The following is a 14,794-nucleotide window of genomic DNA, read 5'->3' on the forward strand; positions in this document are numbered from 1 at the left end:
TTAAAGCCTTCCTCACACCGAGCACTGTTTTCTCCATCTGAAACAGCTAAAGAGGCTCTATTGGACCACTGAGGAAACTTGCTTGTAGCCCATAATTAAACTTATAGCCCAGCAGTCCATGTACATTTTCTCAACAGGCCAAAAAAGGACTTCCTGGGACCACTTCAAGTCAGGAAAATAGAGTGGAGAGGAGGCTTAAGCCCCCTCCCACCATGTCAGTAAGACCAATCTTTCAGGAGAGAGTAGAAGGTAAGCTAGAGACTGGATTGGGAGCAGAGGCTTCAGCCACTAGATCTCAGTCCCTGGAGCTCAGTGAAAAAGAGCTTGGCTAACAGGCAAGGCTAACAGCAAGACTCCTTATGTGGAGGAGTTTAGTGGGGGACTTTTTGAAAGGGAGGCCCAGAGGTCTGTTTCTGTACTGTTTAAGACTACTATGGATGATCAGGGAGTTGCTGCAGTCACCTACAACAGCTGTGGTAAGTATGTTTGTTTTTGCCAGAGGATGTGAGTAACTACAGTTGCAGCAAGTACAAGTTGGTGGCTCTCTTGGAAGAGAAGATCCAGCAGCTTGAGGTAGAAGTGTCCACTCTTCAGAACATTAAGAAGAATGGCGATTTCCTGGGGAGAGTGGAGCAGACAGTACTTGGTGGGGAACACACCAGGGATTTTGCTGAGAAGATGGGCAGTTCTCAAACACAGAAGGTGGACATTTGCAAGAATATGACACAGAAGTAAAGGAACCAAGAAGAATTCTGTGAGGTTGAAACTGCAAAATCAATTTGAAGTTCTCTCCCTTGTCAGGAATGATAATGAACAGGCACATTCAGTCCTTGGAGAAAGTGCAAGTGGCAGAAAGTTCAGCCCATGGAATGGCCCCTGCCAATTCCCAGAGGAGACGTTTAATGGTGCAAGCATAACATGAACAAAGTGCTCACAGCAGCATGTCGCTTAGCATTCTATGGGTACTTTTTTCTTTTCATAGCTTGGATATCCAGTACTCCAAGATTAATTCAAGGCAAGAAAGTCAATATGAATGGCCTCATTTGTACCTGGATTGCCGTTTTGTATGTATTGTGTGTTTGTTGCTAGATTACAGAGCAGTGAATCTATACAGGATATATTGATTGAGGGTTTGAACTTGCAGTTTATAACATTTCACTGTATACACTAACAGTGTTTATTTGTTTGTCTGCAGCAAGTAGGGATCCAGTGGTCTTGGTTGTTTTACTTCTACACACTGTAGCCCAATTTTATCATTTTTGTGGCATATCTAGAAGATGGAAGAGGCAACAAGGAGATCGGCTATTTTAGATCTGCTCCTAACCAACAATGATGACCTAGCTAATGAGGCAGAAGTGATAGGATCCTTAGGTGGGAGTGGCTATGTTTTCCTGGAGTTTGTTATACTGTGAAAAGGGGATGCCAAGAGTAATCAGATATACATTCTACACTTTAAGAAAGCTGATTTCAGTAAACTTTGGAAACTACTGGGTGTGATCTCATGGTTAAGAATACTAAAAGAGAAGGGAGTGGATGATGGATGGGAGTTTCTTAAAAGTCAGCTCTTGGAGGGATAATTTCAAACAGTTTCAAAAAGGAGGAAAAACGGGAGGTGTCTAATGAATTTTCAACTGAGCTAGGATTTATAAAGGGCATGTACAAGAAATAGAAAAGGGGGAAATCATCAAAGAAATTCAAACAAGTAGCCATAATATGTAAAGATAAAGTCAGTCAATCTAATGCGCAGGCTTACTATAGGAGTTAAAAAGGATAAAAAAACACTTTTTGGTTTATGTCTGCAGCAAAAGGAAGAAAAATGGTACAATAGGGTCACTGTGTGGAGAAGATGGCCAAATGATTACAGAAGACAGAGAAAAGGCAGAAGTACTGAACACCTTCTTTGCCTCAGTCTTCTCCAAAAAGGAAAACAGTGCTCAAACAGGGAGAAATAGAACAGAAGATGCAGTAAGGAAATTCAGCACAGAATAATGAAACAGGTAGTACAGAAATACCTGGCTACTTTAAATTAATTCAGATCTCCAGGCCAGATGATATTCTTGGAAGCAAAATGTAGGCTAGACAATGCTACTGTTAGATGGTATTTGTAATTGGTTGACTGACCAAAACTAAACGGTGCTCACCAGTGGTTCATCTTCATCCTGGAGAGAAGTGACTAGTGGGATTCTGTACTGGGGCCAGTGCTATTCAATATTCTTTATCAATGATTTGGATGATGGAATAGAGGGGATGCTAATCAAATTGGCAGATGACACCAAATTAGGTCAGGTAGCTAATAGTCTAGAGGACAGGGTCAGAATTCAAAATGACCTGGACAGATTAGAGAGCTGGGCCAAAACTAACAAAATGAATTTCAACAGAGATAAAATGTCAGACATTACATGTAGGCAGAAAAAAATGAAATGCACAGATATGGGATGGGTGACACCTGGATTGACAACAGTACATGTGAAAGTCTTCTGGGAGTCTTAGTAGACCACAAACTGAACATGAATCAGCAGTGTGATGTGATAGCTAAGAAAGTCAATGCAATTCTGGGCTGCATCAACAGGAAAATAGTCACTAGGTCAAGGGATGAATAGTGCCACTCTATTCTGCAGACCTCATCTGGAATACTGTGTCCAGTTTTGGATACCACAATTCAAGAAGGATATTGACAAGCTGGAACGGGTTCAGAGGCGGGTGACCAAAATGGTAAAAGGTCTGGATTCCATGCCCTATGAGGAGTGGTTTAGGGAACTAGGTATGTTTAGTCTGGAGAAGAAAAGTTTAAGGGGTGATATGAAAGCCATGTTTAAATATTTGAAGGGATGTCATGTTGAAGATGGAGTGAGCTTGGTTTTTGCTGCTCCAGAAACTAGGACATCGAGTAATGAATTCAAACTACAGGAAAAGAGATTCCACCTAAACATTAGGAAGAACTTTGTGACAGTAAAGGCTATTCAGCAGTGGAATTCACTGTCTCAGAGGGTAGTAGAGTCTCCTTTGGAGGTTTTTAAATAGAGGCTGCACGGCCATCTGTCAAGGGAGCTTTGATTGTGTGCTCCTGCATGGCAGGGGCTGGTCTTAATGGCCTTTGTGGTCTGTCCCAACTTTATGATTCTATGGTTTTATGTACTGAAGTCCTAATCCAGATTGGACCCCTGCTGTCCTAGGAAATTAGATCTAAGTATAAAGTTCTAGTGCACTTTAGGAACAGAACACAGGATGGTCACAGGACCAGGGTGGGGACCACAAAGACAATGTACCACGTAGTTAGGTCCTTGGACCACTCTCCCTGCACTTTCCTCTCTCCAGAAAATAAAAGTTAACAATCACAATCATAAAATACAAAAAGTGAATAAGATTTTTAAAATCAAGTCAGAAGTGGTACAGTAGCATAGACAATAAAGCATATAGACAATACAGTAGCATAGACAATAAAGCCTTTACCGCTCTGGCCCCTGCCTGGTGGAATGCTCTACCTCCAGCTGTCCGGGCCCTGCAGGACCTTGCCAAGTTCCGCAGGGCCTGTAAGACAGAGCTATTCTACCGGGCTTTTGGAGGGGCTGGCCGCGGTTCCACTGCCCCCATTAAATCAAAACTGCCAGCCTGGACCATCTGGTCGGGCCCTAATTCCACCTTGGGCCCTGCCTATCTCCTCCCCTTCCTTCCTTCCTTCCTTCTTCTTCCTTTCTTTCTTTGGCCTTAGATCGGGCGCCTGTGTATATATGTGTTTACATAATCTGGTTGTTTTAATTTATTAATTGCTGCTGAGTTTTAATGGCTTAATTTTATGTTGTATTATTTGCTGTTGGAACAATACCATGTTGGGAGAACCTTCGGAGCCGCCGGGGGGATGAAATGACCTAATTTAATAAATAATAATAATAATATGCTAGTTGCTACAAAAAAACCACTTCAGTCTTCATTTGTACTATCACTTACCTTGTAATATTTTGTTCCAGATTCATTCTGAAATAGTGTAAGACATTTGCTGTCCAGCCTCCAATAATGCCTTTTTCTCTGGAAGAAATATAGCACAGTGTGTCAGAGTCTGTTAGGATCCTTTACTCAAGTCAGTCCCTTGGATTTCATTGACAATTCTACCTGTCAATGCTTAGGAGAGCAACCTTAAGCAGAGCTTTAAAATTTAAGTACTTTATGCTTCAGAATTCTAAAAATCTAATCATGTGAAATAAAACAGCGATGTACTTATGTGTAACTGTTGCTCATCAAGTGGTCATCTGTGAAGGCATACATGAGAGTATGTGCAGCAACAACCCTGCCACATGAGTCTAAGAATGCTCCCCTCCATCTCACATGGGATTTCCCACTCAAATTGGAAAGTGACAGAGGCACAGAGAGAGAGCTCTTCCCTCAGTTCTCCTTTTACTATCATGGGGAGTCAAGATGTAGAACTAAGGGAAGGATATTTTCCTACACAAAAGACCAACAACTATTACTAGTAAGTGCAACACTGTTTGAATCATCATGGTTCCTGTGCAAACCCACATGGGAGAGTAGCAAGCTCACTTTCTGAGGAGGCGGGTGAGGGTTAATCAACAAAAAATGGATTGCAGTACTTCCTTTGTATTGTCGAAGGCCCAGAATCACTGGGGTGCTGTGTGGTTTCCGGGCTGTATGGCCGTGTTCTAGCAGCATTCTCTCCTGACGTTTCGCCTGCATCTGGGCTGGCATCTTCAGAGGATCTGAAGATCGCCTGCATCTGTGGCTGGCATCTTCAGAGGATCTGAGATCCTCTGAAGATGCCAGCCACAGATGCAGGCAGCACGATCAGGAAGAGAATGCTAAGCTACAACCCTTCCCAACCGAAAGCTCACAGCACCTCTACCTTTCCATAGCCATCTCATTTTTTGAATTTACATTGATGGAGTAATGTTTTACAACAGCTGAGAGAGTAGGCCAGGTCGCAGCTTTGCAGAGATCACCTAATGAAACCTTTGCCTGAGGACACCTGAATCCTGGTGGGGTGAGCTCTCAGCGGAATTAGACATCCCACATTCACTTTGCCATAAGCTAGTTTTATTGTGGAAGCTAGGTTTATTGTGGAAACGACCATCTGGATGACATCTGGGTGGTTGCTTTACCCTTGTTGGGCCCACTAAAACAGACAAATATATTCAGGTCTTTCCTAAATTCTTTTGTCTGATCCAAATGAAAAAGGAGAGCTGTCCTAACATCTAATGCAGGGGTAGGGAACCTGCGGCTCTCCAGATGTTCAGGAACTACAATTCCCATCAGCCCCTTCCAGCATGGCCAACTGGCCATGCTGACAGAGGCTGATGGGAATTGTAGTTCCTGAACATCTGGAGAGCCGCAGGTTCCCTACCCCTGATCTAATGTATGCAGAATTTATTCTGATGCGAATGTTGAAAATAAGAAGATGACTGGCAGGACTATATCTCAAGCTAGGTGGAACCACGAGACTATCCTTGCAAGGAAGCTCAGACTAGGACGCAGAACAACTTTGTTGGTGTGGAATTTCAAGATAGGAGGGCATGTAGCTCTCCCAGTCTGCGTGCTGATGTCACAGCCAGCAGAAAAGCAGTTTTGTAGGGCAAAATAGACAACTCAGTCTCCACCACAGGTTCAAAAGGTTTATGGATAATTTTTGTCAACAGCAATGACAAACTCCAATGAGAGATTGGAGGTTTATAGGGGGGTATAAATTAAGAAGGCCTTTCAGGAACATTTTTGCAGAAAATATTTTAGTGTCTCTGACACCAGAACAAAAAGCTAATATTGCCACCAAGGACACTTTTAGAGATGATGTTGCTAATCCTTCATCATTAGTGGTAGAAAGTAATAAAAAATGTATGATAATGGGAATATATCTGTCCTAATTCCATTTTGGGATGCCCAAATGGTAAATCTCCTTCATTTGGAGGAGTAGAATCTTTTTTCCCTCCAATCTGAGAATCCAGGTAGACAAGTGAAAGAGAACCATGGAAGTGATTCAACATCTGCTAGCCATCGAGACAGTCCCTGCTTCCCAGAGGTTCGCAGGAATTTACTCACATTTCTTAACAATCCTGAAAGGATCAGGGGACTAACAAGCAATTTTGAACAGATTGGAGGGAAAAAAGACTGGCTTGGGAATGTCGGCCAATTCTATCACGTAACCTGATGTTACTACTTCCCTGGTCCAGGTCCACAAAAGGTTGGGTCCAGACATGTTGGAAAAATAGCAGCCCCTACAGGGATGTCAGGATAAACACTGGTTTTTGTCAGACCTGGGGGTTCTGTCAAACTTCCTGAAGAGATTACAATTTCCCCTCCCTTGTCCTGAAGGATGGTTCTGCCAGTTAGGTCTTCTGCCATCCCTGGGTGCCCGGGGTAAGTAATGATAGGTACGAAAAGTGGGTCTGAATGGTGGTCTGTCCTGGCTGACGAAGTGGGGCAAGAACTTTTTTGTCTTTGATGTCCACTAGTACCTGTTCCAGATCTTTTCCAAACAGCCTTTGGCCATGGAAAGAGTAGCCAGACACAACGCATTTGGAGTAGAAATTAGCCTGCCAGGGTCTGAGTCACAGATTACGCCTGGCTGGGATGGCACATGCCATTGATCGGGCCACCAGCAAAAAGACATCAAGGGTAGAATCCACCAAAAATGAGGCCCTTTTCATAATCCTGTCTATCCCTTCTGACACTTCTCTCTTCCGGGGGCAAAATATCAATAACTCTTTTAAGACAGGCTATAAAGACTCTGGCTACCATGGTGGAAGGAATCAAGGCTTTCATGGCCATGACCAACCAATCATGTGCTCTCTTAAGAGCAACCTCAGATCTTTTGTCCAACTGATCTTTAATGTTTCCTTCTCCACTGCTAGAAACTAACCCTCCCCAGTGTAGGTTGGCTACAGGAGCGTCCACTACTGGGACCTGCAAAAGGTGGTTGACACAGTCTGGCACCACGTAGAGCTTCCTGGAAGAGGGAGGTGCAGCCTTAGTGCCAGTGGGGTTATACTCTCTTAATCCTCTTTCAAAGGGTTTAGGCAATGGGAAAAACTGTTTGGGATGTTCCTCATGAGGAAAATAATCTTGATTCCCTTTGGGACAGCCCTTAATAGGTTTTTGCTGATCCTCTGCATCCACAGAATCCTGGAGGTTCAATTGGATCCTCTGCATCCACAGAATCTTGGAGGTCTAGGGCGGAAATAGTCTTATTAATGAGAAGGGTTAAATCCTCAGGTTTGAAAAACCTGGGAGACTGATCCATATTTTCAGGGACCACTTCCACATTTTCAGATAATTGATTTTCTTCCTCCATGCATTCCCCCTCACTAAAATCCTCCTCTTCAGAAAGGGCCTGAGGATAAGAAAGGGCCTGTCTATGGAGGATTTGCAGGGAATACCGTTGGTGCCCATAAGGAGTAGGGCTTTCATTCTGTAAAAGCTTCCTCCTAAAGGACTGGGTCAAGAACTGCGAAAATTCCCAGGGGAAAAAAGAGTTCCATATGCATATTTTTTAAAAAGCTCTGGTTGTAATTCATCAGAGCCTGGTGCCTTACCTGTCTTAAACGGTTCAATTAGTGTCGCTACATCAGAGGGAGCAACTGGGCGCCTGTCCGGAATATTATCAGGAAGTGGATGGTCTTGAGTTACAAGGCCAACCTCTTCCACACTAAAGATGTTCTTATAATGCTGATGCCAAGCTTCAATTGAGATGCCAGCTACTGGATTGTTGTTCGTTTTTAAATTACTGGAAACTATGGTCCAGACGGATCTGGAATCATTAGAATCTGTGACCTGAATGAATCTTTCCCACTCAGCGTTAAGACCATTTATTGTCCTTTAATAACTGAATAAGTTATAACAATGATCCTGTTATTGTACTTGGAATGTATGGTATTTCTGGTTTATGCCTAATAAAGGTTTTTGGATTGGATTGGAATAAGTTGTTTTTTAGATTGAAAAATAAGCAGGAGGTAAGGAAGGTTGGGCTCTTGTTGTCATTTTGGCAGACAGAGCTTAACAAGCACATTGCTTTTGGGGAGGTTTCAAAGTGGAGTTCTTAATTTAAATGCTAGTAGTTTATAAACACTTTTAATATACAAATATGTGAATAAGTAGAGAGCTTACAATTACTGACCAGGTTGTCTCTGCTAGTGTAATGGACCATCCAGCCTTCTTTTACCATTGTACTACTCTTCCTCTTTGTATGCTTGATTGACTGCACAACCCTCATTAATGGAATATTATTGCTTGTTGATGGGCTGTTGAAAAAAGAAAGTATTGCCCGGCTGTAGTTACCAATATTTTAAAATACTCAGATAATCCATTTAGTGTATTTCAAAAGGAATTTTCTTGTCCAAAACCCCCACCTCAACTCTCTTCTAAAAACAATTATTATTTAGTCAAAACTGAAAGGAGCACTCAGTTGGCAAGACTGCATTTGAATCACCATCCCTCAGCCTCAGACAGACATCTGACCACCCCAAGTGCTTTACAATGTCTCTAATTAAATATATCAACTATTTCCATTTTCCAATATGAAGCTGAAATACAGCTTCCCCAAGGCTGCTAAAATCCATGGTTAAGCATGGATCTCCTATACTTATATCCGCTCTCCTCTTTTTTAACATTACAAAGGGCATTACAGACCCTCAAGGCAAACAAAACAGGAACCCAAATAACTGATCCTTGCATACAAACCTTAGAAACACAAACCACCCTGTTAGAAGTCATATTCAATAAGCCAAAATGGATTCTTTTATCCCAACATACAGCTGACACACACACAAAGCAAACACATTGATTCCTTATGTAACTTCATTTAATTCATTGATTTGCATTAGGATTGGAATTTTGGCTTGCAGTCAAATGAACAAAGTAGTACTGTATGTCGAGGTGAGCACAGCAATTTCCATCAATTTGTCTGCATAACAAATCATTTTTAATAATGTAATTGAATTTTCATTGTGAATCTCACAAGACTGTAGTTCCAGCTGGTATAAACATATTTATTGCTAGGCTCTATCTTTATTAAAGCTGTTCACTGAGCTGTTTTTTAAAACTTGAGGCTCTGAAAGCATGCCTTGCAAAACTAAAGAATTTCACAGAACTGCAAGTGCCAAGTCTCCAATGTAATGTCTTGATTTCACAAACCTAATGGTTTTCACAGCTTCTTCATCTTTGTCTCCATCTAGATCTGCTGGGTCCATAAAAAACATTTTGTCTTCAGGAGGAGATGGTTCTTCTGCATCATCCAAGTTCCTGCCACCATCACTACTCATTTCACTGCTGTCAACCTCCATTGGCATATCAGCATCTTGTCCTGGACTAGCTGGTTCTTGTTCTACAAAGAGAAAAGAGATATTAGCCCTAACCTTTTCAGTTTATCAAAGATAGCCACTGGAACAATGTTCAGTATCTGGCAGCCATTATATCCAAACACTTCCTTCAAGCTGCTTTAGAAATAGTATTTTAAAATAAAATAAAAGCTAGGGAAAGGTCTAACTCTGTTCAAATGGTATTTTTGATGCATACTATTAACCACAGCCAAAGCTTTAAACAGAAGATACAAATCCTACAACACAAATTATTAAGCTTGGGGCAAGGAAGCTAATTATTTAATACAGCAAAAAGACCTGGCTTACCAATAACCACGACCACATGACTCAGCATCACTTTCTGCTATTGGTTATTTGTGTGTCAGGGTGAAGGAATGGACATCCTGGTTTCATAGGGTTGTTTTGTTTTTTGGATGGAGATGTCCCTAGACCCGAGAACACAGCATGGCAAATATATGCGTGAGGAGCTCCAACTCAGTCACCCCACCCTCTAGTCCTTTCTTGGGCGATGTGGTGGCCTCAGAAAGGGAAGTAAGGGTGGAGTCCTGCAGCTCCTTACTGTCCCAGGATAGCAGTTCTTCTAGGAATCTGTCCACTCTTCTTCTTCCCTGGTTTTGCCTGCTGGGGCCTCTTATCAAGGGTTGTTCCACCCCCTTTCCCCAGTCTGACCCAGCCAGGCTCCCAAGGACATTCCCTGGCTCTCCTTCTAGGGACCACACTGGCCAGCCCCTTTGCCACAGAGCCTGGCCCCACCTCTCCATCACCCTTCCTTGACCCTGACCCCACCTTGGCTTGCTTGACTGGGGTTGAAGCCATTGCTGCCCATCTCTGAGCCTCACAGCGAGATGAGCCCAGCAACGTTGGGCTACCTCTCACCTGATCATCTCCGTGCTACCGTAGGCCTCTCCACCCTGCCATGGCACCACAGAGGGATCGCCTTTGCAGGTCCCATCTCCCGCTTGTGCGGCCAAGGGGCTCCTGCTGCCACAGACTGCCTTGACCCAGTCCGCCTTCTGCCATCATTCACCACCTCCTGTTACCCATCCCCCTTCTTGCTGCGGGTAAGTACTCCTGGAAGGCCCAACAAGGTGGGAAAGTGGTGACAGCAATCCCGAGCGGCAGCCATCTAAGGGCAATATGCATGCAGGTTAACACCTTCTTACTGCTGTGTAACTTGGGAATATCCCCTTAGCATTTGTTTAATAAGGAATTTAGTTCTACAGCACATTTGAATCAGACATCACAGGCACTTTTTAAACATGCTGAGTAATGCAACTTCACTCCAATGTCAATACACTATGCAGCTGGATTTTACAGTGCAATGAAATGATCAGTAAAGTGCATTGGAGATGGACTGAAAGCACATTATTCAGCATGTGTGAAAGCATGAAAATAGTTTTCATCAAAACAGAGTCTAACTTGTGGAATGGCTGGCCAAAGTTGTGTAAACATTTGCTTCAAGAAATGACAGCACTTTTCAGTTCTTTGCTTTCCAATGAAAGTAGCCTATCAACTGCTAGAGATGCCAAGATGTTTGCCTGTTTTATTTTAGCAGAGATTTGTTTGTTTGTTTACATTAATTATACTCTCCCTATCTTACTGCAACTCAATGCAGATTACGCAAAGTGAAATATAATCAACACACTGTTTCTAATCCTCAGCACATTAATAATTCTGTACAACTAAACAATAGATACTGAATGAGCTAGGCTCCCTTACAATTATTTTATATTTGTATACTAAGAAACTGCGAGAACTAAGGTTTGCAATTTTGCCACTTTTCCAAAGGTACTTTAAAAACATGACTGTTCTTACCTCCATTGAAGACTACTTCTCCAAGACAATCCTTCGGTACTTTAGAGGCACAACGTTTGTGACAGTTAAACCTGCAATCTAAAGTGAGAAAACAGTGCTTATTTAAGTCATTTTAATCTACCTTTCTCTCATTATGGATGCAACGAAGATGACCATGGGAATTAAAAAAATACAAATTGAAAAAATAATTTAAAGTTAGACAGACAGCAAGACATCCAACTGCCTTCAACAACATGATCCAATCATCAGTGAAAGGCCCACCTAAGTAACACATCTTGCAATAATAATATACAAAGTATATGTCTCTTATCATTGTCATGAAGTTCCCTCCAGCTGACAGAACTTCTGCTTTCCAACCTCCAGGTTTGTCCCAAAGTTGGATTCAACCTATAAATACACCAACCCTGTAGGGTGGGCTTTGTATCAATGTAGATAGCATGATACTGGGTCCTTGAAAGTTGGTAATCACTAGAGAGCCAAAACTATTTCTTAAGACTTATTTTTCTTAGAGGAGAGTGCAACACAAGAACAGGAAGCACAGTCAATAAACCAAAACAAACCTAATTAGTCCCCACAAACCTAATTAGTCCACACTAACTGCAAATTCTTCTTAGGCAGCCAATACATACAATTTCTACATAGCTGGCTAGCAGCTTCAATCAGACTTCTGGCTGTGCCTACAGGACACCCTGGTTTGCAGAAGCCCTGCCTTCCATCAAAAAAATCCAATTCAGCCATTATGTTCTTATTAGAGACCAAAGCCAATCACAACCTTCCTTCCTAGGTGTTTTGACCAAGGACTCTGTTCTATTATACATGACTCAGCACTCCTGAGAGCTGCCAATTAATTCATTTTACTGACTGAATTACCTACAGTTGACCCTCACACTCTTGTTTTCAGCAAATACCTCTCAACCAAGAAGACATTACTTTCAAAGTGGCAAATCTTAACAGTCATTATCAATTAGGCCATTATACAATGTAGACATCTCTGCAGCAAAAGCCTGCACTAAGAGACAAGGAGCAAATTCTGGTTGGATGAATGTGGTTGCCACATGAGTGCATACTACAAGAAGGGTCCCACACATCCTAAGCTAGGGGTCCCAACATGATGCCCATGAGTGCCATAGTACAACCTGACACTTTTTGTGGCACCCATCAAATGTTTTTAGAAAGTGGGTGGAACCAGCTCAGGGTTTTGTCTTCTGATTGGCCACTAGAGACCTGATTGACTGTGCAGATTAAATAAAACTTTTGGCAGCAGCTGCCACCACAGCACAAGAATCTTCGCTATGTGACTGAAGGTCAGCTGTACACATGCAAGGAAATACTTTTACACAATATGTTTAGTATCCTGTTAAGAAGAGCATCTTCCTGAAATACTGAAGATTTACTATTAAAGTTATACATAGTATCACAGTTTGTGGTTGTGGCAGCCAAACAACCTGCCACATTCCACAGCAATTACATTTCTACAAGTTTTAAAGGGCAGACCCATGTAAGTATATTACAATAGTATAACCTTGAGGCCACTGTTGCAAACATCAACTTGGCCAGATTGTTCCAATCTGTGAAGGGAGTCTCTTTATGTGAAAGATGAATCTGAAAGAATGTACTCTCTGCCCCTTTTCTTCTAACAAGGGAGCAGGTCACTTTAATGGGCTTTTACTGGTGAATCATGTGTACCCCAATGAGTTACAGTGCAGTCTATGTCAGACAAATACTGCCAACATCATTTTAAGTCTCAAAGATCAAGCTGACTCTGAAGCTCATTCCGCACATGCAGAATAATGCACTTTCAAACTGCTTTCAGTGCTCTTTGAAGCTGTGTGGAATGGCAAAATCCACTTGCAAACAGTTGTGAAAGTGGTTTGAAAACGCATTATTTTGCGTGTGCGGAAGGGGCCTCAGAGACTGCTGGAGAAAGAGAAGAAAATTCAGGAATTTGACATGCATATTCTTTGAACATTTCTGAGGCATGGCAGCAGCTACATCGCGTTGTATTATGTCCTCCCAACACAGCTTTGGCTCTTGTGCTGTCCAATTCTGCTAAAGGAAAGGGCTTTGAGACTACACTGTTCCCTATATTCCCTAAGCAATCCCAGAAGCTACAGTCCAAAAGTCGATGTATTTCCAAAGAGAAACAAAGCCAGGATGTGAGTGTGCATGTGTGAAGAGAGTAAAAATGGTACAGATTTCAGTTTGGGGCACAAATAAGAAGAAAATGAGAATGCAGGCCTTTTATTGGATAAAGAGTATCCAATGCTTCAATCTCTCCTGCCTTTCTTATCTTCCATGGTAGAGATACAGAAATGTTTTAATGAATAAAGTAAAGCAGCACAAGAATTAAATAGAATTTTCCTAAACAACGTGTATACAATTCTAAGTAAGACTGTTCCCTGATTAATTGATTATTAGAACACATACATGATCAAAGTCTTGCTGGAGGTGCCTTACAGATAGAACTTTAAGGAAATACAAATAATTTACAACTTAACAACCAAAAGCAATCAGGTACTAACAGAAAAAGAAACACATATATATTTATTTCACTCCTTATTAAAATAACACACCATGTATCCTTCCCTCTTAGCCCCACTACTAGAAAGCATTTCCTATTAATTGATCAGCTAAAGCTGTAGTTGATCAATCCCGTGATTAAAGTATTCAGGATTTGAACTAGTACTTACTGAAATATCAACTTTTGATTTTAAAGTAAGAGTGTTTAACATTAAATAATAACCTCCATTAACTTTCCACCTGCAAAAAGATTTAACCTCCTACCTTTGCACTGCATTCCTTGGCGAAAAAGGCCCTTGAGCAGCCGTTTGCAGTACTGGCATATGGTAGGTCGAGTGTAAGAATGAACAGCAAAGGTGTGGGGAACCTTCACTCTGCAGAGCACCATCTTTTCCATCCATATTGGACGCCCACTCCAGGAGGGAATCCTCTTACTGGGTTCTGAGTGACAACGCTGAAAAGAAAGTTAGATATATAGGGTTTCAACTTGTGAGTATACATAACACTAATATGCAGCACCAATTCCTTTACATATTATACTTTTACTCCCCAAATAAACAATGTTGCACTTACCTGTCTTTCTCCAGATACATGGTTTGTTTGTCTCACCCCCACCACCCATCAAAGAGCTGACTTTGAAAGAACTACTAATATGGCAGCTAACCAAAGTTTTTTTTCCCAGAAGTGGCAAAAACATCTCATCAGCTTTACAGGTGTTTCAGGCAAAAATTACAGCACAACACCTATATATAGTACCTAAACGGATCCAAGCTTTTGGTTCCATCATAGAAGCCATCTAATCGTCTTTCTTCCGTATATTGTTTGGCACTCCCCTATGTATTGCTTCATCAGTCCTATGCCTAGAAGTTTAATTGTAAACTATTTTTTTTCTTTTCAAGGTGGCATTAAATACCTCCTCTGTAGTAGAAGCTGGGCATTCAGTTTGTGCTGTTCTTGGGACCGAAAGTGCCGCTCCTGGTAAAGACACATTGGATAAACGCCTCTTTCTCATTCCACTGCAATTGTTTGGAATCTTGAAGGCGCATCGCTTGTGGTAATTTAATCCACACCCTGGTGAAATTAGTATAAAAATACAGTGAGTGAGCAGGGAAGGAAGAGAGAAATAAGATAGCATTTACTAGTAT

General features: G+C 41.8%; 1 protein-coding gene across 2 annotated transcripts in view; it reads right to left on the minus strand.

Moving 5' to 3' along the window:
• PRKD3 (protein kinase D3) overlaps positions 1 to 14,794 on the minus strand; it is a 63,309-nt gene that overhangs the window by 20,130 nt on the left and 28,385 nt on the right. For both annotated transcript variants that reach the window (XM_048484573.1, XM_048484580.1), the window contains exons 5-10: positions 14,563 to 14,720; positions 13,914 to 14,103; positions 11,130 to 11,207; positions 9,130 to 9,319; positions 8,114 to 8,237; positions 3,946 to 4,023 (exon numbers count right to left, since the gene is read on the minus strand). In XM_048484573.1, coding sequence (XP_048340530.1) covers positions 3,946 to 4,023; positions 8,114 to 8,237; positions 9,130 to 9,319; positions 11,130 to 11,207; positions 13,914 to 14,103; positions 14,563 to 14,720 — 818 coding nt within the window. The remainder of the gene's footprint in view (positions 1 to 3,945; positions 4,024 to 8,113; positions 8,238 to 9,129; positions 9,320 to 11,129; positions 11,208 to 13,913; positions 14,104 to 14,562; positions 14,721 to 14,794) is intronic.

The sequence above is a fragment of the Sphaerodactylus townsendi genome, linkage group LG01 (genome assembly GCF_021028975.2).
Source record: "Sphaerodactylus townsendi isolate TG3544 linkage group LG01, MPM_Stown_v2.3, whole genome shotgun sequence".
Taxonomy (NCBI): Eukaryota; Metazoa; Chordata; class Lepidosauria; order Squamata; family Sphaerodactylidae; genus Sphaerodactylus; species Sphaerodactylus townsendi.